At 41.9% G+C, this 27,369-nt stretch overlaps 1 protein-coding gene and 1 pseudogene across 1 annotated transcript in view; both read left to right on the plus strand.

Moving 5' to 3' along the window:
• The first annotated feature begins 4,386 nt into the window (after positions 1-4,386).
• LOC120457117 (acetylcholine receptor subunit alpha-like) overlaps positions 4,387-27,369 on the plus strand; it is a 55,073-nt gene continuing 32,090 nt past the window's right edge. The window contains exons 1-3 of the mRNA XM_039644334.1: positions 4,387-4,472; positions 26,313-26,607; positions 26,900-27,080. Coding sequence (XP_039500268.1) covers positions 4,418-4,472; positions 26,313-26,607; positions 26,900-27,080 — 531 coding nt within the window. The 5' untranslated portion in view covers positions 4,387-4,417. The remainder of the gene's footprint in view (positions 4,473-26,312; positions 26,608-26,899; positions 27,081-27,369) is intronic.
• Positions 8,876-9,191, plus strand: LOC120457121 (annotated as a pseudogene).

Here is a 27,369-nt window from a genome sequence, read left to right on the forward strand (position 1 = left end):
AAATCAGCAACAACCAGACAACGAGCGTTGCGACAGAGATGGGTATACTACGGCGAAAAAGAGACGGCCATAGCCGAACGAAAGAGACGGTTGCATGCGACAGACAAGCAGCTGCTGCTGAGCATGCGAATGAGTAGCCGAGTTGATAATGATGATGTTTCTGTTGATGGGAATAAAATTGTTGCCTTAGCCTTTGTTATTCCACTCCAGACTTTTGACGTCGACCATATTATCAAAGCCAGAAATATTAAGAAATTATGGGGCAAACAATTTCGGAGTCTAACTGAATATGACACAAAACTGTCCAAATTCCATTTTAATTGCAAGAGAAGTAAGCAAATTTTATTTTGGGATTTTACGTTTTCAATATTACATGTTCACCACAAACAGGGACTTATTTAAATAGTTTGTTCTAGTTTAAGAGTTCTTTTTAAGTGGCTTAAAAATGTTACAAACTACAAACACATTGCAGTAATAATTGTGAAAAGTAACATTTAAATATTACAATCCAGCTGTTTAGTTTTACCAAATATTTTCTATCATATATCCTTGGCTTGGGATAATTACTTCGAACTAATAAATTAAATTAAATTCAATTTTACTGACTTCTCCGTTTGGCTTCCTTCTAGGCTTGATTCTGGGCCATAACTTAGTCAGACTGCATAATATAGTTATTACGCCCTTTTATCCTCGTTCGCGGCTCCGCATGATTAGGGGTTAAGGGTCAGGGGTCAGGGGCTCCAGCTCACCCCATTCTCATCTCAACTCATCTCATTTCATTTTTTTTGCAGACTTGACATGCCGCTAGCGCCGCCTAATGAGCGCCCATAATGAGCGACAAATGTGGTGGGGTTGGTTCGGTTTTTTTTTTTGTTGGGGTAAGTGGGTGGTGGGTGGTGGGTGGTGGGTGATGAGTGGGTTGACTTCTAGGGGGCCAAAAGCCGTGGCAGTGGCAACTATCGCATGATGACGGCGCAAATTGGGCGGGCAGACAAACGGATGTTGACGGCGAAAAATCGAATTTCTCTCGCGCTTTTTGACTTAAGTCCCATCATTTACCCTCGCTGGGGATATTGCAATTTTAATCACTTCAACAGAATACAGCTTTTATTATTTTAATTATTTAAGCTGATTTTCACACGGAAAACTGACACTTTTTAGTGTTTGCAGTCTATACATTACTGATTGAATATATAACTTGCTGCTTGTGTTAAAATACTAAAAGTTAAAGAAAGTAACAGAAGCAAGAAGTTACCCAAAATTTATCCATTCTGCTGTAGGTAAATATAATTATTTTTAAGTCCATCCTATGTACAGATTCGATGTATAATAATGCACTCCTTTGGCTTTTGTCGTGCTGTCGTTTCACTCGTATATAAACCATTTTTTTTTTTTTTTTTTACATTTCGCTATGCATTTAATATGAAAAGACAACAGGCGAGGACAGGCAGGTCCTGGCAGGACGAAAAGGACGCAAAGGACGCAAAGGACGACGGCAGCTTTGCCTTGCCCTGTCAAACCATCAAGGCGCTGGCAAGGACAATGGGGAAAGTCTTAAACGCTGTCAACGTTGGCTTTTTCAAGCTTCAAGTGGCAGGACGAGCAGAGGCTGCAAGTGCGAGTGCGAGTGCGAGTGCGATGGCATGTTGCCCCTGGCACATTTTTTGGGGAGCCCCCCAAAAGTCGCCGTCTCTTTCATTCGTGCGGCTGTTTAAATTGACACTTGGCATCTTTTGTTGCATCAAAAACGTGTCGTCCTCGAGCCATCCTTGCATCGCATCGCTTTATCCTGCCATGTCCTGCCATCTGCCATTCGCCATTCGCCACCTGCCGCTGCAGGCGACCCTTAACCCTCTAATTAGGATTCATTCGATTCATTACTCTGAATTAACATGGAAACTTCGACAAAAATGTTCTCAAGTTTGTAGAATTTAATGTAATGCTATTTTTTTAATAATTTAAAACGGTTATAAATTTTATTATATCTATAAAAAGTAAAAAAACTTAAAATGTTTTGAGGAAAAGCTAGAAAAATGTTTCTCACAACGCATTTTGAAATTATGCGTAATTTTCTGCAAAATTACAGATATGTCACTTGGGCTTTAAGAGGGTTAAATATTTTACAGCATGAGGTGAGCACTCTTCATGGTAAAGTGGGTGGTGGGGGGTGGGGGGTGGTAAGGTCATGCACACTCTTATGACATTTTCTTAAATTACTTCCGAAAACCTTTTCACGCCCTCGCTGAATTGCTCATTCATGCCACTCCCACACTTGGCACCATATTTTCCCACGCCCCCATTCACAATTTTCCCACGTCTGCCACCTTTGCAGCCCCCCCCCCCCCCCCCCCCCACACAACACACCCCACCACACCCCCCTTTATACACCCTTCATTTTACTCAAGTGGCGACTTAAAGTCGCCCTAATTGAATTGCGCAATAATGTAGCAACTTTTCAGGGGCACTGAAATGCTGCTATTTCTTTTTAATTCGCCATAAATTTCGAGTACATTTTTCCATGAATAAAATTAGGAAAATGCGCTTGCCAGCAATTTCCACCTGACATTTTGTTGGCCAATATCCTAAATGGAAAATAATGTCAAATAATATTATTTCACACTGCAAGCCTTCACTGTCATGTCATGTTTACTTATTCTAAGCGTCGCATGACAACTTTGCTTCTTGCTGATAAATCAAGTTCAAAGGTGACAGCAGGATATTTCAAGGATTACTTATCGATTTTTCTACGCCATAATTGCGATTTAAACTTACATAACGAGTTGGGGGCGAGTTAAAAGTGAGCTATTCGTCTTAAACGTATAAAATGTTGGACGTAGCAGGATTAAGATTTAGTTATTCATTTAAAATATTAGTTATGCTTTTAGATTAAAATAGTCCCCGTCTAGCAATCACTCAGCTACTCAAAGGACTTTTGAGATTATCCCAACGCAACGGAAAAGGGAAAAAGGGACAAGTCTCGCTCGTCAAGTCTCTTCCAGAGTTATTAATTAAATTAACAGACCCAAAGGAGCCTTTGCCAAGAACAAAAACTTTGGGATACCTTTGCAACCGGGGTAAATGAATTACGCTAAATTAGCAATTAAAATTCACAAAATGTTTGCGGCCCAAGACGCAAAAACAAGAACAAAAAAAAATGTCCTATTCTAAAATATACATACATACATACATTTCAAACAATCCAATTTGGGTCAGCGGTCTGAGCAGAAAATTATAATTAAAATCAATTTGCATAAACAGAAAAATAAGAAAAGTCCAGAAAGGGAAAATATATTTGAGATTTTTCGCTGGACTTGAAAACTTTATTGTGCTTCGCAAAGAAAGCGGATGAGTTTGGCCAAGAAATTGTACAAAAAAAAAAGGAAAGATTATGCCTAATAAATCACAAGCAAATTTTCTTATGTCACCTTTCTTTAAGCACTTGAGATAGTCTCAAGAATATAAAGCTTATAAAATATTAAATTCCCCCTAGATATTTAATTTTAATTTAAGGAGAATTACTATTACTTTTTTGGGTAACCCAGTTGCCCTGTCTTTTGATAAATTGGTGAATTCCCTTTGTGAAAATTTAAAAAATGCTCACACATACATTTCCGCCGCGAAATGAAAGGAATTTTTTGTTTCTAATGAAAGCACTAATTAAATGTGTCCTTTCTTCCAGGACTCGTCCTTTGTCTACCCCTCTCCCCTTCCACACTACGCGGAATAAGGAAGAACAGATGGAGGAGGAATGAGACACAGGAATGAGAGGATGTGAAGCAAAAGGACAACGAGGACAACTAGGAGCAAAACAAAGGCAAAACCGAAAGAGGGCCACCAAATTGAAGAACACACACATTTGAAGAATTTTAATCGAAAACTGCCAAGAAACAAGTATATTTACAAATATATTTATATACCTTGTAAGCCAAAAACGACCGTACATTAATAGATCTAAATATATAGATACATATACATACGAGTATATAGAGAAATATGTTATATTTACTATGAAATCGAGGAAGCATGGAAGCATGGACACCCAGAATAATAATCGATGTAAATAAATGCTGCCAATTCGATTACACTGCGAATGAAAACTGCAACTGAGATGCATAAAACGCACAACAACAATCCCAGAAATACCAGAAATTCACAACCCATGAAGAAAAAGTTCACTTTTCCCGCGACAGCTGCGCCTGCGCCTTAAAAACTAGAAATAAATATATAAAATATATATATAATATCGATCTTGGAACTATCAGATTGGAACTATCAGATTGGAGCCGCCAGTGCAGAGGATTATATATATATATTTATATATATATATATAGCGAGAGAGAGCGAGAGAGAGAGAGAGAGAGACGGGGCAGATCCACCACCGCAGCACTGGCAAAAAAAGCGTGCAGAGGGAAATGAGATGAAGTGGTTTCAAGTGACCATAGATATGATTCTTGTGCTTTCATTTATATCAAGTAAGTGGCTCGTATTTATTAGCCTCGACCCAATCTTGTTTGGCCTACCCACTCATATACATAGTCGCCCCAATCCCACCCCATCCCCAATTCCCGCCCAGAATCCGAATCCGAAACCCCGCCCCTCGATTCGAGTGCCATTCAAACAAAGCCCGTCGACGGCAAGGACTCGCAACACAACACAAAACAATCGCATGACATTCGCCCGACATCCTCTCGACACTCAAAACATTCTCCAAGTTCCGCCAGCTTTGGTCCCCCTAGAATACCCCCCAGAATCCCCCCAGAATCCCCCCCAGAATCCCCTCCTGGAATCCTCCGATTCTGCGTATCCGTGTGTCCATTGAGGCGCTCGAGTGCTTTGAGTTAGTTATGGGGGCGGAACTGGGAGGACAGGGCCAGCGTGCACTCAGAAAAAAACTTCTCTTGATCTCCTATATTCATTATATTTATATTTTATATTTTATATTTATATTATTCATTATTTTGGTTTAATTAAATGTATATATTTCAATGTTAATAAGCCAAAGATACAACATAAAATGTGCAGAGAAAGGCAAAATCCACTAAGCACTTTTTCTGTGTGTATCGTGGAAGTGGGACATCAAGACAATCGGTCGGTGGCCAGGAATGAAATCCTGGGATGATGAGGATCCTGCAGGCTTTCCAGGACCGAGGTTAGCTGTTATTGTCTGTGCCAGGCTTTATTGCCAAAGCTTAATTTGGATTCTGGCAATCGCCGGCGAATGAAACAGAAAAAAAAACACACACACCGACGGCGGCAGGAGAAAATAAAATAAGGAATAACAAATGTAACAAAAATAAAAATCACTTGATATAAACGATTGCGAATTGGGATTAATGAGACCGCTTGCAATAATAGTCGAAAGCATATGTACCCTTTGTTTGGTATGAATTTATCGGGAACTAATCAAAGTTATTAACAGAATATTTGTGTAGAATAGAAATATTATTAAGTGAAGTTTTATGTCACGTTTATTGCAGATCGAATAGAAATTTTAGAAAGTTTAGTGGTAAGCAGCAGACGTTCAGTTGGCTTGAAATGGAAAGTGGCGAGAGCGTAACAAGATGAGTTGGCTAATGCAGGCGAAAAAGGACGAAGGACAATGGTCCGGCTGAACCGAGGTTTCTAGCACAGGCTTCGGGTATCCGGTCTCAGTTTTCAGATTCAGTTTCAGTTTCAGTTTCAGATTTAGTTCTAGTTCTATTTGGCGTCTGCAAAATGAGGCCGCAGCATTGTATCTGTATCTGTATCTGTGCCCCTGCATCTGTATCCGTGTATCTGTGTGTCTGCGTGCATGCTTGATTGTCTGTGTGTGTGTGTTTGTGTATGTGTGTGTGTGTGGCTGCATAGCCGAAACTGGCACAAGGCAGCCACGCCCACAATCAAAGCAGCCTCCCCCACTTTTTCTTCTCCTTGGCCAACAACGCATTGATTGCGAACTGAGCCTGCCTTTTTCCCATATTCTTAGATTTTCCCATTCATTTTTTTCGTTTTTTTTTTCACTTTTTTTTTTTTGCATTTTTTGTTGTTGTATTTTTCCCACCCACCGACCAACGCCTTTTGTGCGTGTTCTTCCGATTTGATTTTCCATTTTTTATGCGCATCGCGTCGCGACGCGTCACCAAGGCCAGCCAACATTTAATGGCCCAGCCCACTATTCGCAGCCGTATTCACTGTATTCACTGTATTCACTTTCACTCCTTGGCTAAAATCGAAATCGAAAGCTATCACAAAGAAATCGTTCGGTCTTTTCGCTTTTTTTCCCCTTTTGCCACAGCAATTTGGTAGTATTTTCAAGCACCACTGCGAAATCCTTGACAGAAACATATGTGCTGTGCGACAACTATTTGTTAAATAAAATAAATCGAACTCGCATTAATCACCATTCATTCACTTTATTCGCCGTTCCAGCTTTGGTGTTCAAAATGCAATTTGTCGTTTTTCCGTGCTTGGGCAAATAGAAAAGTTTTAAAGTTAAATACATTTGAATAAAAAGAAAAAAGTGAAACAGCTTTGCGACTGATTAAAAGCACTTTTCATTGCTAAAATATTTATATATTTTTTTTTATTTCCTATATATTTACTTTATAGCTGGCAAATTAACTGCGGCATAATTAGAGCCACTTACCATGGCCGAAAACATTCTTGGCCAACTCAAGAACAAACAAAACGAAAAAAATAATAAAAATAGCTAAAATAGAGGCAAAGTAGAAAATAAGTACGGCGAGGGTAAACATAAATCTCGAAATTTGTTTTGGGGCACACACTTCCATTCGCTGTCTTTCTTCGTTCATTCGTTGTTCTTAAACAAGCATTGAATTTCTTTCGATTTAAAAAGCCATAAATTGCGCTCGAAAAGCTTCCTGGTTGTCTGCTGACTGGCCTTAGGGCCGTATCCGTGAGGTTTCGGTATGGGGGATCCCCGGCACCGCCAAAGAGCCCCCTAGAAGACCCCCGCAAACCCCCGCAAACCCTCAAGAGAAACGAAATCAGAGAGCAGCGCCCAAAAGCGGGCAACACAATTTTTCATGTCATCATTTTTCGGGGGGCCTTGCAAGGCATTGGGCAAACATAAATATAAATGGCAGTAAAGCTCGCCCAATGATAGAAAAAAAGAGAGAGAGAGGGAGTGAGAGAGAGAGAGAGAGAGAGAGAGAGAGAGAGGGCAGAGCAACAAACACATATGCACTGCCATCAATGGCTGTTGCAAATGGCTGCTAATGCAGCTGCATCAGCCGAAGACGAAGAACCAGCCACGCTCCAGTTTCCGCTTTGTGGCCATTAAACAGGCACACACACAGACACACACATACACACATGCTCGGCACGCACACTGCTGCACTTACACGTACACCGAAAAATATCAATTTAAAGGAGCGAAATAACAGCAGCAAGGGAAAATATAGATTAAAATATAAGACGATCGCACTGAGGAAAAAAAATAGAAGAAACTATCACAAGCAAAAAGAAATAGACTTTCTTAAATATGTTTATGACCTTCTCTTATACAGATATACAGATAAATATAATTACATAAAATAAACTCCTATTTTAACCTTATCTTATGCTTATAGGAGCTTTACTTTATCCACTTTACAGTTTACATGCTTTTTCTCTCAGTGCAGAAGAACTTCGGCCAAGAGAGTGCATCTAACGCCCTCTTTTTCTTTTAGCCTCAAACGACAGACGACATCAAGCCCATTTCCACAGCTTCCACTGCCCCGTCAGGCGGCAACTTATTCCACGACTACTTATTTCAAACGACGGGTCAAAGGGCAAACTATAACTTTGCGGCATATATTACACACACATAAAATGGCTGTGTGCATCTGTGTGTGCTTGTGTGTGTGTGTGGTTGCATTGCCCTCGAACGGTATACTTCATTGGGTTGATAAATTCATTGCATGTTTTTATAAAGAATTTCGCAAATGATGTACAATAAATTGCACTTTGAGTTTATTTGCGACCATGGGGATTTTTATACACAAGATGTGGCGTCAAAAGAAATGACTTCAATTTATTGCAAAAAGTAATGTGCACGAAGAAGTGCAATTTCATTTCTGCACTTTAAGAGGCAATAAAACATTGGAATGCATATTTGTTAAGTGCCCGTCATATTGAAGTTTATAAGTCAATTAGATGCTTGATTACTACAGTAAATCAAAGCTTATATCTTTGAATATTATTTAAAATATTTGAAAATATAGCTAACTCCAAAGTGTATTGAAATATTACCATTGTCCGACGCTTATCAGCAAAGCTTCGTATAATTTTTCACTTGCAACCACTTTATCTACTGCGATACTAATGTCCTCCAACGCCCATTATCCTTTCGCTCACCCAGGACCTCACCCCACACCGCACCCCACCCCTCTCCATCGCCCCTCGGTGTCCTTCGCGTCCTTCGCTAATGCAATTGCCACGCCCCTGCGGCTGCACTTACGTGGCGCTAATATAGAAAAGTGAAGTGCCACCGACAACGTTGACGACAACAACAACAGCAACTACAACGACAGCTACAACTACAACAACTGCAGCGGCAATAACAGCAACAACTACAGCGACGATGGCACTTGCAAAAATGGGGCGTGTCGTCGCCCTGCTCGAGTCACTCTGCACTGCGAGAAAAGTAGCTAGGGTTTATTACTATTACTGAGACTGTAGCACGTTCAAACTCCCAGTTGTATGTATGTTCGAATGAATATAATTCTTTCATTTTACATTTGAAATGCACTAAATGCAGAGGCATTTCTCGCAGTGCGCCCAGTAAGTGAGTGAGCTGCAGAACGCCCACTTTTTGCTGAGCCAGTGCGGCAAATTCACTGCAGCAGCATCGGGAAAAGTGGAAGTGGAAAGTGGAAACAGGAGCATCGTCTCCATGGCCACGGCGTCCATCGTTTGTCCCACGTTCGACGTCTGCGATACTGCAATACTGCGAAGCTGGGCCATTGGGTTGCCTCAAGTGGATGGCGACCACCATCCAGTCTCCCAGTTTCCCAGTTTCCCAGTTTCCTAGTATCTGGCCACCACAATCGACGTGCCACAACGGCTCGCAATCCGAGAATCCCAGAATCGTTGGACTTGCTCCCGGGAGATGGCGACGTGGGAGTGGGAGTGAAATTGGGAGCGGGTATTTGGGTCACCATCCTCGCCTCTCCTCGACGGTGACTGCAATTTTTTGGCATGATTCATGACCGCACCATGGCAATGTCGTTCTCGTCGTCTACGCGCGACTTAACACACACAAAAAGTGGCACAGACACATGCACCATGCACTGTGCGAAATGAATGCCAATGAGAGTGCAGTTAAATAGCACGATTTCAAAGGAAAATGATCGAAATGTTTCCTTGAGGCTTTAATAACTTTGGTAATATAATTTAAAGCCTCTTTAGTTGTTGGCATAAGTAGAGAGCGATTTTCTCAGTGTATAAGCTCAAGTGGAGTCTGGGCAGAGACAGACGCTTGGAAGCCTGCGGTAGCCTTTGGTGTTTGGGTGCTTGCCACATTGGTCGTCCATTCAGCTTCGCAGGAGCAGAGGAGCAAAGGATATACAGGATGCGTGTAGAGGGTTGCTCAAACAGTGAAAACTCCGTGTCGCACACGCCACTCAACGCACCTGCATAGCTCGCCATAGTTCGCCAGTTTATTCCCAGAATCCAAGGATATACATATCATTTTGTAAAATAGTTTTTAATAATTACGAGGCACTTGCAATCCATCTGTGCTCAAAATGCACCTTTTAAATGTATTTTAAAAGTATATTTAATTGAAATAACACTAGAAATTCTTCTGTAGGAAATTCGATTTTATCGATAAACAAATCTGCGATTGAAGGTAAACTGCAACGCTTGCTTAACAGTTGGCGATTATCGAACTCTATTCTCCGCTCGTTTATCCTTTGTTTATCGCTCGGTCTATTGACTGAAAGTATTGCATTACCCATCCTTTTCGCCACATCTTCCCCTTCAATCGCTTTATATCATTTGCGATTTATTGAAATTGCTTGCAGCCAGCGGACTCGGGACTTTCCCATTTTCCTCTTCATTCCTTTTTCCTTCTTTTCTTTTCCTTTCCTTTGCTGTCTTTTCATTTCATTTTTTTTTTCTGCCATTTCTCTGTGCAGATTTTGCATCGTAAATTCGCCACGTGCTGCCATTGTCTGGATAGCGATTCTCCCTCTTGTGCATTTTCCCTTTGGCTCCCATTGTTATTGAAAATTGATGAACAGCCGCGTACTTATATTGCGGGAATATCGGTGGAGATTAGCGGGTTTGCTTGGGGGCACGGGGATTAGCGGGTCGGTGAAAGTGCACTGAGTGAAAGTGCTGGCAAAATTATTGCCGACTGCATTTTCGGGCTGTAAGTCAAGCGAAAGTACAAAAACCGAAAGAACAAATATATAAGTTTTCTTTTTTTACATAAATGCATTGAAAGAAGAAGGGAAACAGCTCCATTTGCATTTTGCTGTAGAAATTTCCGACTTGCCTACTTGTCTCATTCAAATGCGATCACAGTTTCAGGGTCAAAATTTAAATAGACTTTCGGGAAATCGTGGAAAAGCCACTGTGACAAAGGTAAGAGGCTCAGCAAAGTTTTCCAGAGATTATGGCCTCGGCTCATGATTAATTCATGCTAAGCGATATTGGGCGACTTTCCACTTTCCTTTTGCTGCTGGCAAACATGAAGTTTTCCAGCATCGATAAATAATACGTTAGCTAATATAGTAAATGAAAAGTTTAATATTATGCACACCGAAGAATTTAATTATAGCAATCAGATAACTTAAATAAATTTATGTCATTATTTTTGCAAAAAAAGCTATTAAGCATGAAAAATTAATTCATTAAGAAGCGATCAGAAAAGTTTGTAATGTTTTTTGAGGTTCCTAAAAGTGGCTAATAACTTTTGAAAAATGTCATGAATATTTTGTTATTTTTAAAAATTTTGCTTCCTATTTTGTTATATTTTAAATGCAGATCGATTAGCAGATTTGCTGTGACTAAAAATATGCAATATGCTTCATAGGATTCACAATTCCCAAAGGTATTTAATAGGCTTTTGCAGGGCTAAGCTTTGGTTCTTGACCAAAAAGCCCGGTTTGACTGGCAAGTGGAAAGATTGATGCCTTCGAAACCTGAAACTTGTAACATTATCGATCGCGTGGCACATCTCTGGTGCAACTTTGGACTTTGCTGTCCTGCCGTTCTGTTTGTAGCCCTGATTTCACTGCTCCAACTGCATCTTGTGCCAGCGCAGAAAAGCCATTGAAAAGTTTTCAGCTCGTAAGTACACTTGCCCTTTGCCACCAGCCAGCAACATCGACTTTGGCATCGACATCAGCCAGCCAGAAAACGGAAAACAGAAACCAGAAGCCCGTAACCTCGGCACCTCGAAATCCCCTTTGAAACACCCTTGGAACCCCCTTCGATTCCCGTAAATCCCATCACCCATCAGCTATGTGTGTGTGTGTGTGTGTGTGGGCCTTAATAAACTTTTCAAATGCATGATTGATGATGTTTCCTTAGCTGCGCGGCAACATGAAAGTTTTTGATGGCATTCTGTAAACGAGTCGCGTCCGCGAATGCGTCGCTAATTGTTGTTTTGCGAAATGCGCCAAATGTAATTACACAAATGAGAATGCAAAGGGGGAGGGGGCGGGGGGGGTGGCTGAAATGGCCAAATGGTTGCAAACGAAAAGTGTTGACAAATTTTTGATTAGAGATTTTCGGGTAGCGGGTAGCGTGCTGAGTGGGAGTGAAATGCTCATTTAATAGATAATGCACGTGATTGATGTCGCAGGCCTTAACCCCATTTGGTTGGGTCCAACAAAGTTGATGGGCATCACACGATGGGATGGGTAGATGGATGTGTAGATATGGTGGATACACCACCATCATATCCAATCGAGATTGGATTAGGGATCGGCTATAGAATGTTACATAGAATACAGAATGCTACAGAGACTGATTACCAGCGAGCGACAAACAATGAGCATCATTTTGGGGCCCACAATCGTTTGTTTTGCGACACAAAGTTAATTGGGAACTGGCCTGCACGAGATGTCATTCGATTTACATCGATCGCTTTCGATTATGTTGGTGAATTATGGTAAATGAATAAAACGGTGAATGCGATGTGGATTGCTGCGTTTTGCGACTCCAGCCTGATTTACACTTCTACCAATAAATGTTACAATTAACGAAAATATAAAAGCTTATATATAAAATCAAATTAAAAATTAAATGAAATATAAATGCTGCCTGGTGCTTTGTATTTATGAATATATATAATTTAATTTGTAGACACATTATTTATGAATCTATAATTTAATTTGTAGACATTACTGGGTTATTTGAAATCTGCAGACAGCAAGAAGTAAGAAGTGGGCGTGGCACTGACCAAGTGCCATTTGGCCAGGAATTAGGCTAGTTGGCTCTTTGACTCGAAGGGCCGATGGGTGGTGCTGAGTAGTGGGTGGTGTAAAGTGGGTGAAGTTGGTGGAGTGGGTGGTGGATGGTGGGAATGGACGACAGCGAGTGTTTTGATAAATGAAGTTGTTGTCGCTGTTTCAGTTGCAGCTGCAGTTGCAGTTGCTGATTCTGTTTCTGTTTCGCCCCGGCACTTTTCTTCACTTTTCCTAGCTTTTCCTCACTTTTCCCGGCCAACATTAATGTTGCCCAGTTTGCCAAATGAGCCTGGGGGTGGTGAAAAATGGCCAGGATGAGGCGAAGGACACTTGAAAATTTTTAAGCTGCGACAAAAGAATTTTCGCCAGGCAAGGCAAGGAAGTATGACAACAAACCGCAAGGAACAAACCAAAAAAAATATAATATATATGTATATGTATATATATGTATATAGTAAAACGGGCCAAAATAGGAAACCTGCAAAACGAGGCGAATAAGAAGGAACGCAACTGACTTTGGCGGAAATGGCAGAGCTTTCTTTTTTCTACTCCCATCATTTGTACTCCATTTTTCCATTTTTTGAAGTTTTTTAGTTTTATTTTTTTTTTTTTTGGCCTCCGTTGTCCTTCCTGCTGCAGCTGAAAATTGCATTTATCTTCAAGTTTGAGTTTCCTTCTCGGTTATTTATTTACTTACTTTTTCGCCATTCGCAATTCCTTCTGTAGCCCAAACACACACACACACAGAGACAGACACACACACACACATAGTCAGCCACCCACAAAGCAAAATAAAAAATGCATGTTGCTTGCTCTTAGGCTGATTTTATGCAATTTGCTTTCAAGCGACATTTGAGAAAGCTTTACCGTTAGACAATCGCAGAACGGAGTGTACAGTGCGTTACGGCACTATAAGTGTGCAAGGCACATAAAGTGTTTATTGCACTCATGCACGTGTGAAATTGTAAACTGAGCTGAAGATAAACAACTAGTGAACAAAACTGCATTCAAACTGAGTTTTCATTTCCTAAAGTGCCAGCATTTAAAATTTTCTAAGCTAAGTCAGTGTTTAAGTATGTTACACCTCTTGAAAGCCAAATTTCGATTTACAACAGTTAAGTTTGAAATATGGATACATTACCATTGCGAAACGCACTGCACTTGCCTATGAGTTTCTCAACTTCTCCTCCATGTTCCGCCGCGTCGGTGGGTCATGCATATTTCATATATCTGTTGTGCATATGTGTGAATATATGTTCGAGTAATCCGTTAGGGAATCGCTGGCGGTGGCGCCCATGCTCCACCTGCTCCACCTGCTCCAACTGCTTCAACCTGTCCCAGCTGCCTTTTGTTGCATTAACCTTTGCATAATTTGATGACTTCACTTCGGCTGCACTCGCATCTGCCATCAAAATGCCAGTCGGCGGCGGGCAAGTGAATGAATTCAAAGTTGTCCAAAGTTTTGTTAAACAACCCGGCGCCGAATTCTCGGGGATTACTTTATACAGTGCCTGATAATATCATACGGATTTGTAGCTCATCGCAGAAGTTTTCGCCACTCTAAGTGAGCGACTTGCGAGCAAAGTGAATTGCTTGGTTTTCGGTTAGTTCCCCCAGCCAACAGTTTCAGCTGGCTTAAATATATTCCATAATTTCCCCTGGCCAAGTTTACCACTTTAATTTAATTTCAACTCATTTCGTTTGCCGGACGAGCGACGAGGGTGTTGCCATGCAGGCACATGGAGAAATTCTGCATTAACTATTATCTGGATTAGTAAAGTCAAGATATCTAAGTAGTGCATTTATTGCTTGATTAATTCCTAGAAATTATAGTACCTCCTTCTGTGAGATAACTTTGTTTCAAATGTAAATGACTCTGCGCACTGACTCTAAAGATCCACTTGTTTCTCTCAGTGCCGGCGACGTGGAGTGCAAAAAAGTGTTGCCTACATTCGCGGGCGGTGGGCAAAATCACCGCCAGGCCAAAAAGCAGGCCAAATTCTGGCACCGAGGAGCTGAGCTGGTGAGATGCCGGCGGAGCAGCACTCAACGCTCCTTAGGGCCTCATGCATATTCAAAGAGCATTTCATGAACTCATAAGCACGCCACTCACACTTTCCACTCTCCACCTTCCACTATCCGCACTCCTCCGACCACCAAAGCCCAAACGCCCGGAGGTCCTGCAGCACGAGTCCTTCCTCCCCAGCAGCACCATCATCCAGCACCAGCAGCAGCAGCACCGCCGCATCAAGGTGTCCGTGTCAATGTTAGTGGGCCAGCCAGGATCTGAGGTTACACTGATGCCCGGAAGGTGGCTTGGCTGGGTTCCTTGTGGGTGATGGTCGGCACTTTCGAATGGTTTGAGGTCGGTGTGGCTGCTGCCTGCTGGCAGTTGGCTGGTGGGCTAGATTACCACTTTACCACTGCTACTCTGGGGGTCATTGGTCAGCTTCCAGTTGCCAGTTGCCAGTTTCCAGTTTCAGTTAAGTGGTTCGCCCAAGGATCCTGCGCGTTTTTGACACTCTATACATGTATATGTGTATATATCCCTTGCAACGACTTTCAACGATCGGCGTTAGCTAATGGAACGTTTCACTTGAGGCGCATTTTAATGAACAAAGTTTATAGTTGCCGCATTCTTTAAGCTTATCAGTGCGTGATCAAGGCAACATTGCTTGAAATAGCACTTCATATGGCTGGCATATCCACAAGTTCGCTGGCCACTCAGAAATGATAATAGTGCGTCATAAATACTGCATTTGTATGTTCAACATTATTGGTGCGATTTGTGGCTGCTCGAGGAAAACTAGCAGGGTAGGATTTATTAGCCACTAACCGCTGCACTTAGGATCCCAGCAACGCACATCCCAGGACTTTAGGTCCTTTTAGCTTCTTTAGCTCCTTCAGCTGCTCGGTCCGGTGCAAATGAAATATGAATAACGCAATAAAAACGTCTTCCCAATGCTGGCGTATGTGTGCGAGTGTGTGGCCCAAGAAGTTGTGACATCCGGATACAATTTGCATCCGAACCGCACCACCCACCCACCCACCCACCCACAGCACCACCCACCCGGAGCAGCACCACCCACTTCCACACATGAATGGCTGCGCATAAAGTGACAGTTACATTTGTCGTTCGCTGCGTGCCCAGTAAGCCAAGCAACTGTGGCAGTAACCAGTTGCCAGTAACCATTTGCCAGTTGCCAGTTACCAGTAAGCCAGTCGGTACACAGAGAGAAAAACTGAGCGTATTCCCAAGGCTTCAGTGCTATGTGATGATTGAAAAAAAAACCAAAAACTTAGTAAATAATGCACCGAAAGTGGAATGTCATATTTTGATGAATTCGTGATTTCATTTGCAATCCATTGCCATTTTTATTTGCAAAAACAAAAAAAATTACAAAATTTGCCAAAATATTAATTTCCTTAATTCCGTAAAAAGAGATTCGGTTTAGAATTGATACTTTGCTGCTGTAATTTTTTTTGCGGTGCAAAAGTTTTTGCTGCAAACGCATCTGCCAGATACTGAGATACTTTGCTCCTGATACGTCTGATATATATAATATGTATATCCAGAAACTCGTTTCTCTCCCTGCATTTTGGCCAGAGATCGGGGAAGGCCAAGAGATAAGGTTTGGGCCATGACGTTGATGGTTTTGCATACGCTTAATGCAATGGGGATGGGGGTGGGGGTGTTTTTAGGGGCAGGCGGGTGAAAATGTCACAAAGGGGACAGGGGCGGCGCTAAGTAGTAAAAAAGAAAGGGGTGCGGTGAGGGGAGGGGAGGGAGTGAAGGGGGATTGCGGAGCGCATGTTAGTGGATTGTCGGTTTCTGCGACGGGTTACGGACTTTACCTTCCGCCATTTGTATTTGTTTATCAAAGCGCGAACTTTTTGCAACAACCCCTCATTCCCTTCCCTTCCCACCGAGTTCTGTGCAAATTTGTTACCAGCTGCACTTGAGAGCTGTATCTGTATCTGTACTCGTACTCGTATCTGTTCCTGTATCTTTATCTGTATCTGTGTCAGTGTAGCTTGCAGTTCAATCTTCAGTCCTGTGACGCATTGCATTTTACGGCTTTCAAGCTCGTACATTCACACATACCCCCATCTCCCCAGAGTCTGAATGTTATTACAACATTTCCTACATTTTTTTTGTGTTTTTTTTTTTTTTTCTGTACTGTATTTTGTATTATACCAATGTCAGCAGAAAATGCCAGTAGTTGGGACATTCCTAAAGTGCTGCAGCAGCCAGTCTTTGTTTGTATTGGAGATTATGGTTGCAGCATTTAATGACACGAAAATGCGGGTTACATATATATAGTTCATATATGCTGATGAAGATTGGATGCTATAGAAAGTGCAACTATATGGGTTCCATAAAATTTTTGCACATTCTTTATGGCAAAGTATCTTCTTTCTTTTTCCAATTTTCTTCAGTTATTCCTAACTCCTTTGATTTCTATAGCGCCAATTCAATCAATTGCCATTTCTTGTCACCGATCACATTTAACACCCAACCAATCTCAATCTTAACTTGACGTTCCCTTTGTCCCGTTTGCCGTTTGATTGCCAACCGCCAATTGCTCATTTGTCTTCCGCTTATACAACCTGTTCGTGAGTTGTGGTTGTGTGTGTGCGTGCTTATGTTTGTGTTTGTGTGTGGCGTCATTTAAAAGCCACAAAGTGCGCGGCAAACAAATCAATTTGCCATAATCATCAAGTAACCGTAACGGCAGCGGCATCCGCGAATGGCAGCGAAAGTGAGAGAGCCACCAGTAAATGAATGACCCCCCGAACCCCTGAAACACTCAGCTGAACTCCTGAACTGCTGAACTGCTGAACTCCTGACCAACCAGCCAGAAAAGGCGACGAGTGAAAAGTGAAAAGCTGGATGCGTTCGCCATTAGCAGTTGCTGCCGCAATGCAATTACATCCTTAAAAACACTGGCAAAAAATCATAGCATCATACACCTTAATTTCTCTAAGTACATAAATAATCATGAATTTACGAAAGTGAGAGTAATATTTTTAATAAACGAAGCAGCTTTGGGGTGCCTCGCCAAAAAGTATTAAATATTTTTTGTAGTGCATCAGTGGCGCCTCAAATGTGGGGCACGTGAATTGGCAAAAGAGAGACGGGCTGAGGGCGAGGAAAAGGGATGGCGAGACACGAATTCGCAATTAAGTGATTTTATGGTCGCGTATTTCAATTTATTGCCAATCGAGCGTTGCCAATCTGCCACCCACGAAAACGACGCTCTTTGAGAGGGATTTTCCTTTGCTTTTCCCATCCCCCTCCCCCCAAACGCTGTGTTGACATTGACATGTGTGTGTGTGAGTGTACGGAAAGAGGAGGAGGAGATGGAGGAAAAAAAAACGGGGGGAAAAGTCGACGAAAAGCCGGGAAAAGCGGGCTCCAGCGCAAAGCTTTCTTTCAACATTAAGCGATATTAGATTTATAGCACACACACGCACACTCACGCACACACACACACAGACACACGCACACACACGCACACAGACACGCATACGCACAAATATCGCGTCATCATCATCGCCATCTTTTTAGCGCTGTCGCTGCCGCTGTCAATGGCTGCACTTCCGTTTCCGTTTCAGAACTGCGCTTGTGCGTTAGTGTGTGTGCGTGTGTGTGTGTGTGTTATCTTGTCAGCGAAAGCAACTCGACTTGATTACGCTGCCATTTGCTTGGAACACACTCGAAACACACACACACACCACATGCAGCTTGTACAGATGGGATCAGGGGGATATGTATATGTTAGCGAGCAAATGACTTTTTTATATCAATTTGGCATGCAGTTGCACAAAACTTTTGATTATATTCTCTCAAAGTGCTTGCAAAATATGGGTTTTCTATTTCTTAGCCATAAGCAAATCACTAAATTATGTGTGCTTCGAGTAGTTGGTACATCTTTTTCATTATTTATATGGCTGTTCGCACTTGTAATCCCCAGTGAATCCAAATGAGCTCTGTAAAACTTTCGACATAACACATGCAACCGCCTTTTCCCCAAAGTTGCCCTCCGTTTCGAAGTGGATGCAATCGGATTATTACATCACAGGGAGTGAAGCCAGTTTGCGAAGCCCGGGGGCAAATGAGACCTCATTAAAAACTAACCTCGAAAATATTATCACAGCTTAGTACAAGCCAAGTGAAGCGAAAGTTTTTACAACCAATATGGCTTCCAAACAAAACAGAAAATGGGTATAATTTCGTATAAAACTGTAAGGATAATACAGCTAATTCCGCAAACTGTGCATTTTATATAGATATATAAAGCTCTTGAGACATTAGTGTTGTTAACGGAAAGAGTATGGCTCTAATACAGCAAATCCTTACAAAGATTCTCATTTCTTAAACATTAATATTGTAACCCATTTGAGGTCCTTCGTCCTGTGTGGCTGCTATGGCATTCCATTGTGCCAAAGTAATCAGCTTTCGTTTGCCTTCCAGCCAACTGAGCCAGAAATGTGAAAGCGAAAGTGGAGGTGGGTCAAAGGTTGGGTTAGCACACATAAATGCCAAAAATGTTTCATGCTCTTCGCGTGTCAATGATGCCACACACTCACACACTTGCACACACATTGAGAAACACTCGCTGTTCCTGGAGGGGCAAAACAAACGGGGCGTGGCCAACTGCCACCGATTTCTATAAGGCCAAAGAGCAGCGGTTTACAGCTCTCGAATACTCTTGCTTCCTTTGCTCCTAAAAAAAAAGATTTAAAATTTAAATATATATTTAAAAGAATTTTTCAGAGTTTGTAAATAGTTGTATTTACCATTAGCCAACTGGAAGTAATTAAATATATTATGATTTACCCGAAAAGCGTATGCCATTTAAGTAGCTGTTGCTGGCTTCGCTCGTTAGAAATGCGTTAGCAGTGCCCACGACTCCAGTTTTCCCATTTTCCCGCTTTTCCCGCTTTTCCCGCTTTTCCCTCTTTCCGTTTCGAGTGTGCGTGTCGGCGACATTTCCTACTTCCTGCTTCCGCCTTCCGCCGCTTTCCAAAGTTCCTTACACCGAAATCCGATCTGCCCCCGCAACTCCGACTACTTTGGATCGTTTTTTTTTTTGGTTTGGTTTCGTTTTTTATTTCGGTTTTTTTTTCGGCATTTTGGCCATCGTAGGGTGATTCGTAGACCCGATTCGTTTTGACACATTGCCACTGCCAGATGGTATTAAAGGCTGGGGTGTTGGGGGCTACTGGTAATTCCTGTTCGTTTTTTGACGCATGGCCATAAAAAATGATGATGGGGATCATGCACGTGCTCTACGCTCAATTCATCAGGTTGCAACACCTACAAAACGAATGAAATTCGGTATTTCCAAATGGTTGCATGTATTGCGTGTTTGTGTGTGTGTGGGTGTATTACGTGTATTACGTGTGTGTGTGTGTGTGTGTGTGGGGGGGGGCTAGTTGATGGGCATCGCCTGACACTTGGCAAAAATATTGCCATTTAAGCTTCGGACGCAGCGTTTACGCCCCTGACAGGACCAGCAAGGATATGACGATGACTGGCGAAGGAAAAGCTTGGAAAATGGCGTGGAAAGTGAGGGAGTGCGAGAGCGGGAGAGTGGAAAAGTGCGGAGTTGGTGGGGCAACTGGCAACTGGCAACTGGGTGTCAGTTAGTGAATGATTGCATTCGTTTGCATTTGATGGCCATGTAATTGGTCATATCACCGAGAATATATCAAACAGGATGCCCCAAATTCCACACGAAATGCAGGCAAGTGCAGTGGGGCAATGGAAAAGTGAGTGGCTAAAGCCCTCGGAAAAATGGGTGCAAGCAATCCATGCGTCCACTGGAAATGAATAAATTCGTTGCAAAAAAAATTAACATCTATGCTTCTTTTTTTCATTTGCATCTTAAAGCCAAAATTGAAACATTTTAAAATGGCATGACTGAAAAAATGCCTTCCTTAAGCAAATATTTTAATTAAGCTCTGTGCTTGAATTTAAATATAACCATTTTTTTCTACTTGGCTTTGTATGCGCAGCCAAACGAAGGAGCCTTCTGGAATACGAAAAAGCACACACATGTGGCTTGGTCAGCACTTTCATTTAGTTTTTTTTTTTCGTTTTTTTCTTAAACCGTTTTATGCTGTGGCATCTTCGTGGGTCACTTGCTCTGGCTTCAAATAAAAAAGTATGGCCAAGAAAAAAAGGGGGCACGACTAACAAAATTATTCATATTATATTTACACAGTGGCTGTCCGTTTCGCTTTTCCCGTTTTTCCTGCGTATTTTCATCTGCAATTTGTTTCATTCTTTTGGCCATTTTTTTGTTGCCCGGCTTTATTGGTGGAATATGTGGAACGTGTTCGTGTTGCCCAATGTGCGTGCCACCTGCAAATGCCTCTGGCCAAAAAGGGTGGGCTAAGAGGGGGGGGTGGCGATTGAGGGTTAACAAAACGCGGCCAGTTTGTCACCCACATTCGAAATTCCCACATTGCTCATTCACATTGTTTGGCTGCGACCCTTAACCCTCTGCAAACCGCCGTTTCTGTCGTTTCTGTTGTTTCTGCAAGCGAATGTTTTATTATTCATACGCCCCGTTGGCCCTCGACTGCAGTTGCACTTTGCAGTTGCCCCAAAAGTCGGACTGCTCTCTTCTTTTTTTTTCCCGATTTTCCCGCAATGTCCAACCATCCGAAAAACACGATCAGATCGAACGTGAATCAACCCAGTTTATCATTTTTGCAAAGTTGAAACAAAGCAAAACTGGCAGAAACAATAAAATGTCGTACTTAAAGTGAAATTCATCATCAAATTCATTTTGATGTGTCGTGCGTTGAGAAGTGATAAATAAAGTAATATATATTTATATTTAGGCATTAGTAAACTTAATTTAATATATTTAGGTACTTAAACAAGAAGCAGATATAGTTTTACAAAGTAGTTGAGAAACTGCATTACGTATACGCCGCGTTGGCCTGCTGCTCTCTCTATCTCTCTAATTATCCAGCTTAACCGACGCCCTTAATTAGCCACTGCCAGAAGGGGCGTGGCAAGGGATACAGAAGCCTCTGATAGCTGGGGAATTTCGCAAGTGGCTGTCATGGGTTCATGGGGGAAAGTTTCCTCGATATGCCGCAGAGAATTTAACTCAAATATATTTATATATTCCGCAGGAAAACTCCGTTCGAGCAGCTGCAATGCCACCCACAATGTTCACCTGTTTTTCCGCTTTTCCTCCAATTCTTTTTCAACTTCGCCTCGCCTTTTTGCAGCTCCCTTTTTCTATTTCCACTATTTTTTGTATTTTTCTTTTTCTTTTCCTTTTTTTCTTTTGCTTACTCAACTGCAAAAGGCGAATGCAATTTTTGTGTAAACAACGCCATAAATTCCAATGGAACTAAACAACAAAACGTTTGGCATTGGCAGACAAGGCCGAAGGCAAAGACGAGGGGTTTTGGTGGCTTGGGGGGGGGGAGGGTTGGGAAAGTAAAGGAAAAACGAAAGGGGCGTGGTGGAAAAGCGGAAAGCAGGGCGGCTTCAATAGCCCAAGAAAGAGCTGAAATTATCATGAAAACGCTGCTTGGGTTATTCGCTTATTCTTTGTTGAAGTTGGTTTTGGTTGAGCGCTGCAAATTTACACGCAATTATTGTGAATGAATGAACAGCGAAAGGAAATGCCCACTGGAAAATGCATTTTCCTGTTAAATTTATGCTGCTGTATAAAAACCACTGTGTCGTCTCAAGTTTCGCAGATTTAACTGCTCGACGAACAGAAACTATGATACTCGCATTTACCTTTTCGCTAATGAAAATGTCACATCAATTATATTTATGAATTATTAATTAGGTTCGAATGTATATATAATTTCTATGCCCTTTTGGTTGAGGGCAATTTACAAGGAATTTGCAGCAATCCCAAATTAGTTGGTCAACTCATTTAGGGATTTGTCCACAGCTCAACGACTTACAGCTGCGAAACGCACTGTCCATGTGCTCTCTTATTCATTAATATTGTCGCCACAGAAATGGGAAGGAACAAAAGGTTTCGGGAGTAAACTAATCAGAAGTTCATGGCACATTTGCAAAGCCCCAAATGTGTGTGTGTGTGTGTGTGTGTGTTGGCGTTGAAACAACAACTGAATAGAGCAGAGCAAACTAGAAATAATTATTTAGCAGCCCGAAACACGGTCGCAAAATGTTGGGCTGGTGTTTTGCTGGTGAAAGTGCGAAAAACAATGGGCAAGGCGAGTACTCGTACAGGAAAATTGCATTTGGTCGGCAGCCAACAAGCACTGTGCTTTAATTAGAAGTCGAGGTCAGTCCAGAGACTCCGATTCCAAGCCCCGATTCCAAACCCCACTGCTAATACTCCGTTTTGAATTCCAAAAGGCGAATAGTGCAAATAGTATTCGAAATGAAGTCGAGCCATTCGAATGGAAATTTAATTGCCACCGGCCTTATCAATTAACTGCAAGCGAAAGGCCAAAAGACCAAGTAACTTTAGTTTTATATTTTCGGACACAAAACACCACTGGCTAAATACCAAACGAGTTTATTTACAAACTTTGCACACTGACAGAAACATTTCCACTCAAAAGTTACACATTAAATAGTAGTATAGAGAAGTATATAGTAGTATAAATGTGTTTAAAATTATAAAATCATGGGGTTTTGCATTTAAATTCTACTTTTTTTGATTTCTTATGAATGAAATATATATTCAATATATAGTGCACTTTTTTCCAGTGCACTTGTAGCCATGAACACTTGTTTATGCGTGTTCATTTCAGTGTGTGCTTTTGACAATAAACACATTTACAAGTGCGGTGCTGGTGCGGGGATAAAAACACGCAAAGCAATCATAAAATGTGCTTTTTTGGCTACCTTAATGTGATTGTCATACACACACACACATGCACACACACATGCACACGCACACGCACAAAGAGCGACAGTCGATTAACACCCACACAGGCAGAACAGCCTGTTTGGGCAATATAAAGCATACGCCGCGTATGACAGGCCCAAGTTGAGCCCAACAAAAGCGATTGCCGCAAAGGTCCGTTTAACTTAACGTTTCCCACGCGAGCCACAATCCATACACGAATATCTATGTGTGTGTGTGTGCGTGTGTGTGGCACACTCGCACACCCACACGGTGTCGCATAAAAGTCTCACACCTTGCCAACCAAATGGCTGAGTGTACACTCTCGAAAAAATTAGCAAAGTAACTTGGAAACCCTTTCGGAAACATTGTTAAGGAGGAGAAATAAATATTTTAAATATAAATAAATAAATATAAATAAATAAATATATATAAATAAATATATAAATAAATATATATAAATAAATATATATAAATAAATATATAAATAAATATAAATAAATAAATATAAATAAATATAAATAAATAGATATATATATATATATATAAATATATAAATATTTAAATATTTATTTAAAGAGCTCCAGAGTTGCAAGAGTGATTAGAAGATTAAATGTCATACTGTCGATAAAATCTTTGATAAATTTGGCAAAAGTTGCTGATATCTTTTTATGAGTGTAGTTGGCATCCAGAATCCAGCAGCCATGTGCTGTCCAAATTACTTGACGTCGTCTAACGGCCTCAAGGCTCGTTTGAGATGTTTAGGCCAGCCGCAATAGGTGGCCAAAAGTGAGTACACCAGATGCTAATGCCACTGGATCTGGTTGTTCCAAAGTGGAATAGGTCAATGCCAGCTGACCTAGCGATGCTCTGCTATTCCGCTCTAGCAAAGCTTTTCTCACTGATAAAACAGGCTACGATTAAGGGTAATTTTTATAGTATATATTAAAGGGAGAGGATTACTTCTGCATACACTTAAAACTCTAAAACTGTTTAACAATTTAGTACAATAATAAATTCGGCAAAGTTATCTTTTGCTTGACTTGTGCACTGCGACTGCATTATTTTGCCATTATAGGGTCGCATTAGCTGTGGTTCAATAAAGGCAACGCAGATGAAATTGATAATTTATATTTATTTGTTTGTTTGTCAGGCGAGCGAAATTAGAAGCACCAAAAGCCCAAAAACGGCCACATTGATGCCTCCCTGGCAGCATAACAATTCGGGATTAGCTTTATGCCATTAACATTGTTCGATTCCGATTCCGATGCCGATTTCCCTCCATTCTTCTCCTCATCCCACAAAAATTCCCGGGAGACATGCGAGTTCAGCATTATATATGCTCGCATTATGGTCATTGTGCAGCTGCCCCGCCCATCGCCCATCCCATCGACAAAGTCAATTAATGTGCGGGACATTAAATTAATGATATACGCCGATAGCCACGCCCTCCGCCCTCCGCCCCCTATTGACCATTGTGACCGGCTAATCTGGCTGGGTCGCTCAGCTAATTAGCTTTCCGTTCGAGCCCTTGGCTTTGGTTGTCCCAGAAAACAAAAAAAAAGCGAATAGAATGTATGTAGTGTAGTGTATGGGTGCAAAACATCATGCAGAGCGAGGATAATGTATGTGAATGATGTGGATGGGAAATCTTTTAATTGATTTATTTTCGCTTTGTCTGCGACTTTGGCACAACATCTCCATTTCAATCCGCATAGACGGCAACTATTTTAATGCGCTTAGAGCCACCAGAGACAGGCATTTTTATGCCCCATGTTATATAGTAATGATAAGCTGATTAGCGCAAGCCTCGCATAATGACATTGGCGACATTTTACAGCTGCCCTATCTCGTTCTATTCCTCCTATGCTCCCCCCATCGACCATCCACACTGGTATATATGCATGTATGTATATATCCATTTCCATCTCCGGCCTTCTCCCATTCATTGCGTTTCCAAATCAGCTGCAGACTGCTGCCGATCCCAGCCAGACTAAGCCAACCAACCCCGCGGGCGGATGGCTGTCGCCCCCAGGCGAGGATGCCAATCAGGCTATGCTGCTCGCTCCTTGCTTTGCATGTCAAGCTACACTGCGCGAAGTTGGGGGGTAGCTTATTATACTCATGATATGTGAAGTGTCGCAAAACTTGTGCTGCAGTTGAGTTAATGCCTGATTTCAACACAATCATCTGCACTGCTGTCGCTTTTTTTTCCCAGTGCAGTGACTGGAGTTAGTGGAGCGCAGCGGAGGAGCGGCAACAATGGAGGCCAACGCTTGACTGAGCCATTGGCCACCCGCCTCGCTGAATGCTGTCGCTCGGCGAGTCCCTCCCGACCTCTGACCCACATCCTGTTGTCCCGTTGTCCTGTTGTCCTGGCAGCGTTTTGCCCGTTTGCTCTTTGCTGGTGGTGCCTCGTTGTTGCCGTTGTTGCTGTTGTTGCTGGTGTCGCTGGCATTGACGGCGCATTAACTCATTTCCTGCATCATTAAGGGGCACCTGCAATTCTCGCACATTTACGCCACAGACGTGCCCAGGATGTAGGCAGCTGCCCCCATCGCTCCCTTAATCAATTTAGACGCAGGACTCCACTTAACTGGCGATTGATCTCGCGGAATTTCGGCGCGTTTTACTCGCCAAATTTTCTAGATGTAAGATGTAGATGTATCGCATAGGTGATTAGAAAAAGCAGCAAAAAATGCGATTAAATTACTAGCACAGGCACAAAGAACTCTTAGAACCACAAATATTACGCATACGACACGTTGGCCGTATATATACATAGTAATATTGTATATTCAATCGATGCTGTTTGAATTTCTGTACATCACACACAATAGGTGTGGAAATCGAGAATGTTTACTAAACTATAATAGTCTGAATAGCCCTGGGTGATTTGAGTTCGAATCGCAAAAGTTTCTAGCCCGGAACCACACACCATATACATACATACGCACCAGCTCCTTTGACCCACTTGGGCACCACTTATCCATCGACAACGACTAAAAAAAACCCTACTCCACATTTTTATTCGCAGGCAGCACAGCGAATCCGGATGCGAAACGATTGTACGACGATTTGCTGAGCAACTACAACAAACTGGTACGACCGGTGGTCAATGTGACGGACGCCCTCACCGTTCGCATCAAGCTGAAGCTATCGCAACTGATCGATGTCAATCTGAAGAACCAGATCATGACCACCAACCTGTGGGTGGAGCAGTCCTGGTACGACTACAAGCTCAAGTGGGAGCCCAAGGAGTACGGCGGCGTCGAGATGCTCCACGTGCCCTCCGATCACATCTGGCGTCCGGACATCGTCCTCTACAACAAGTGAGTTCACTCACTTTAGATATTCACATTCACTTTCATATAATAAGTGTGCATGTTTAATATTTTATAGTATTTACCTTTGAATTATGTTTCTATCAAAGCAAATGGACTCCTCCTGATTCATTCGCTCACTAAGCTTAGTAGTTAGTGTGTCTATATCCTGATATATCCTGAAATATCCTCATATATCCTGATATATCCTGATATATCCTGATATATCCTGAAATATCCTCATATATCCTGAAATATCCTGATATATCCTGATATCCTGATTATGTATTATATATTCCAGCGCCGACGGCAACTTCGAGGTGACGCTGGCCACCAAGGCCACGCTGAATTACACAGGACGCGTCGAGTGGCGACCGCCGGCGATTTACAAGAGCTCCTGCGAAATCGACGTGGAGTACTTTCCCTTCGACGAGCAGACCTGCGTCATGAAGTTCGGCAGCTGGACATACGATGGATTTCAGGTCTGTACGGATAATATATTTCATAGTTATAATTAGTCTTCAATCAGACTTGTTGCTTCAAAATAAACCATTTAGTTTGTTGTACTGCAAAACATGCTAGTTTAAATTTCAAAGCATTGTGTTGATCATTCCAGCTAGCACATTACCTTTGATATTGTATATCTCAAGCTTACTAGTTTTATGTTCACAGCGAAGCCATTTCGTCTACAACATTACCACATTCGTTGGCTAACAAGATTTCAATTTCGCATTTGGAAGCAAATCTTTGACGTCCCTTTTATGGGCACCG

Source organism: Drosophila santomea, chromosome X (genome assembly GCF_016746245.2).
Source record: "Drosophila santomea strain STO CAGO 1482 chromosome X, Prin_Dsan_1.1, whole genome shotgun sequence".
Taxonomy (NCBI): domain Eukaryota; kingdom Metazoa; phylum Arthropoda; class Insecta; order Diptera; family Drosophilidae; genus Drosophila; species Drosophila santomea.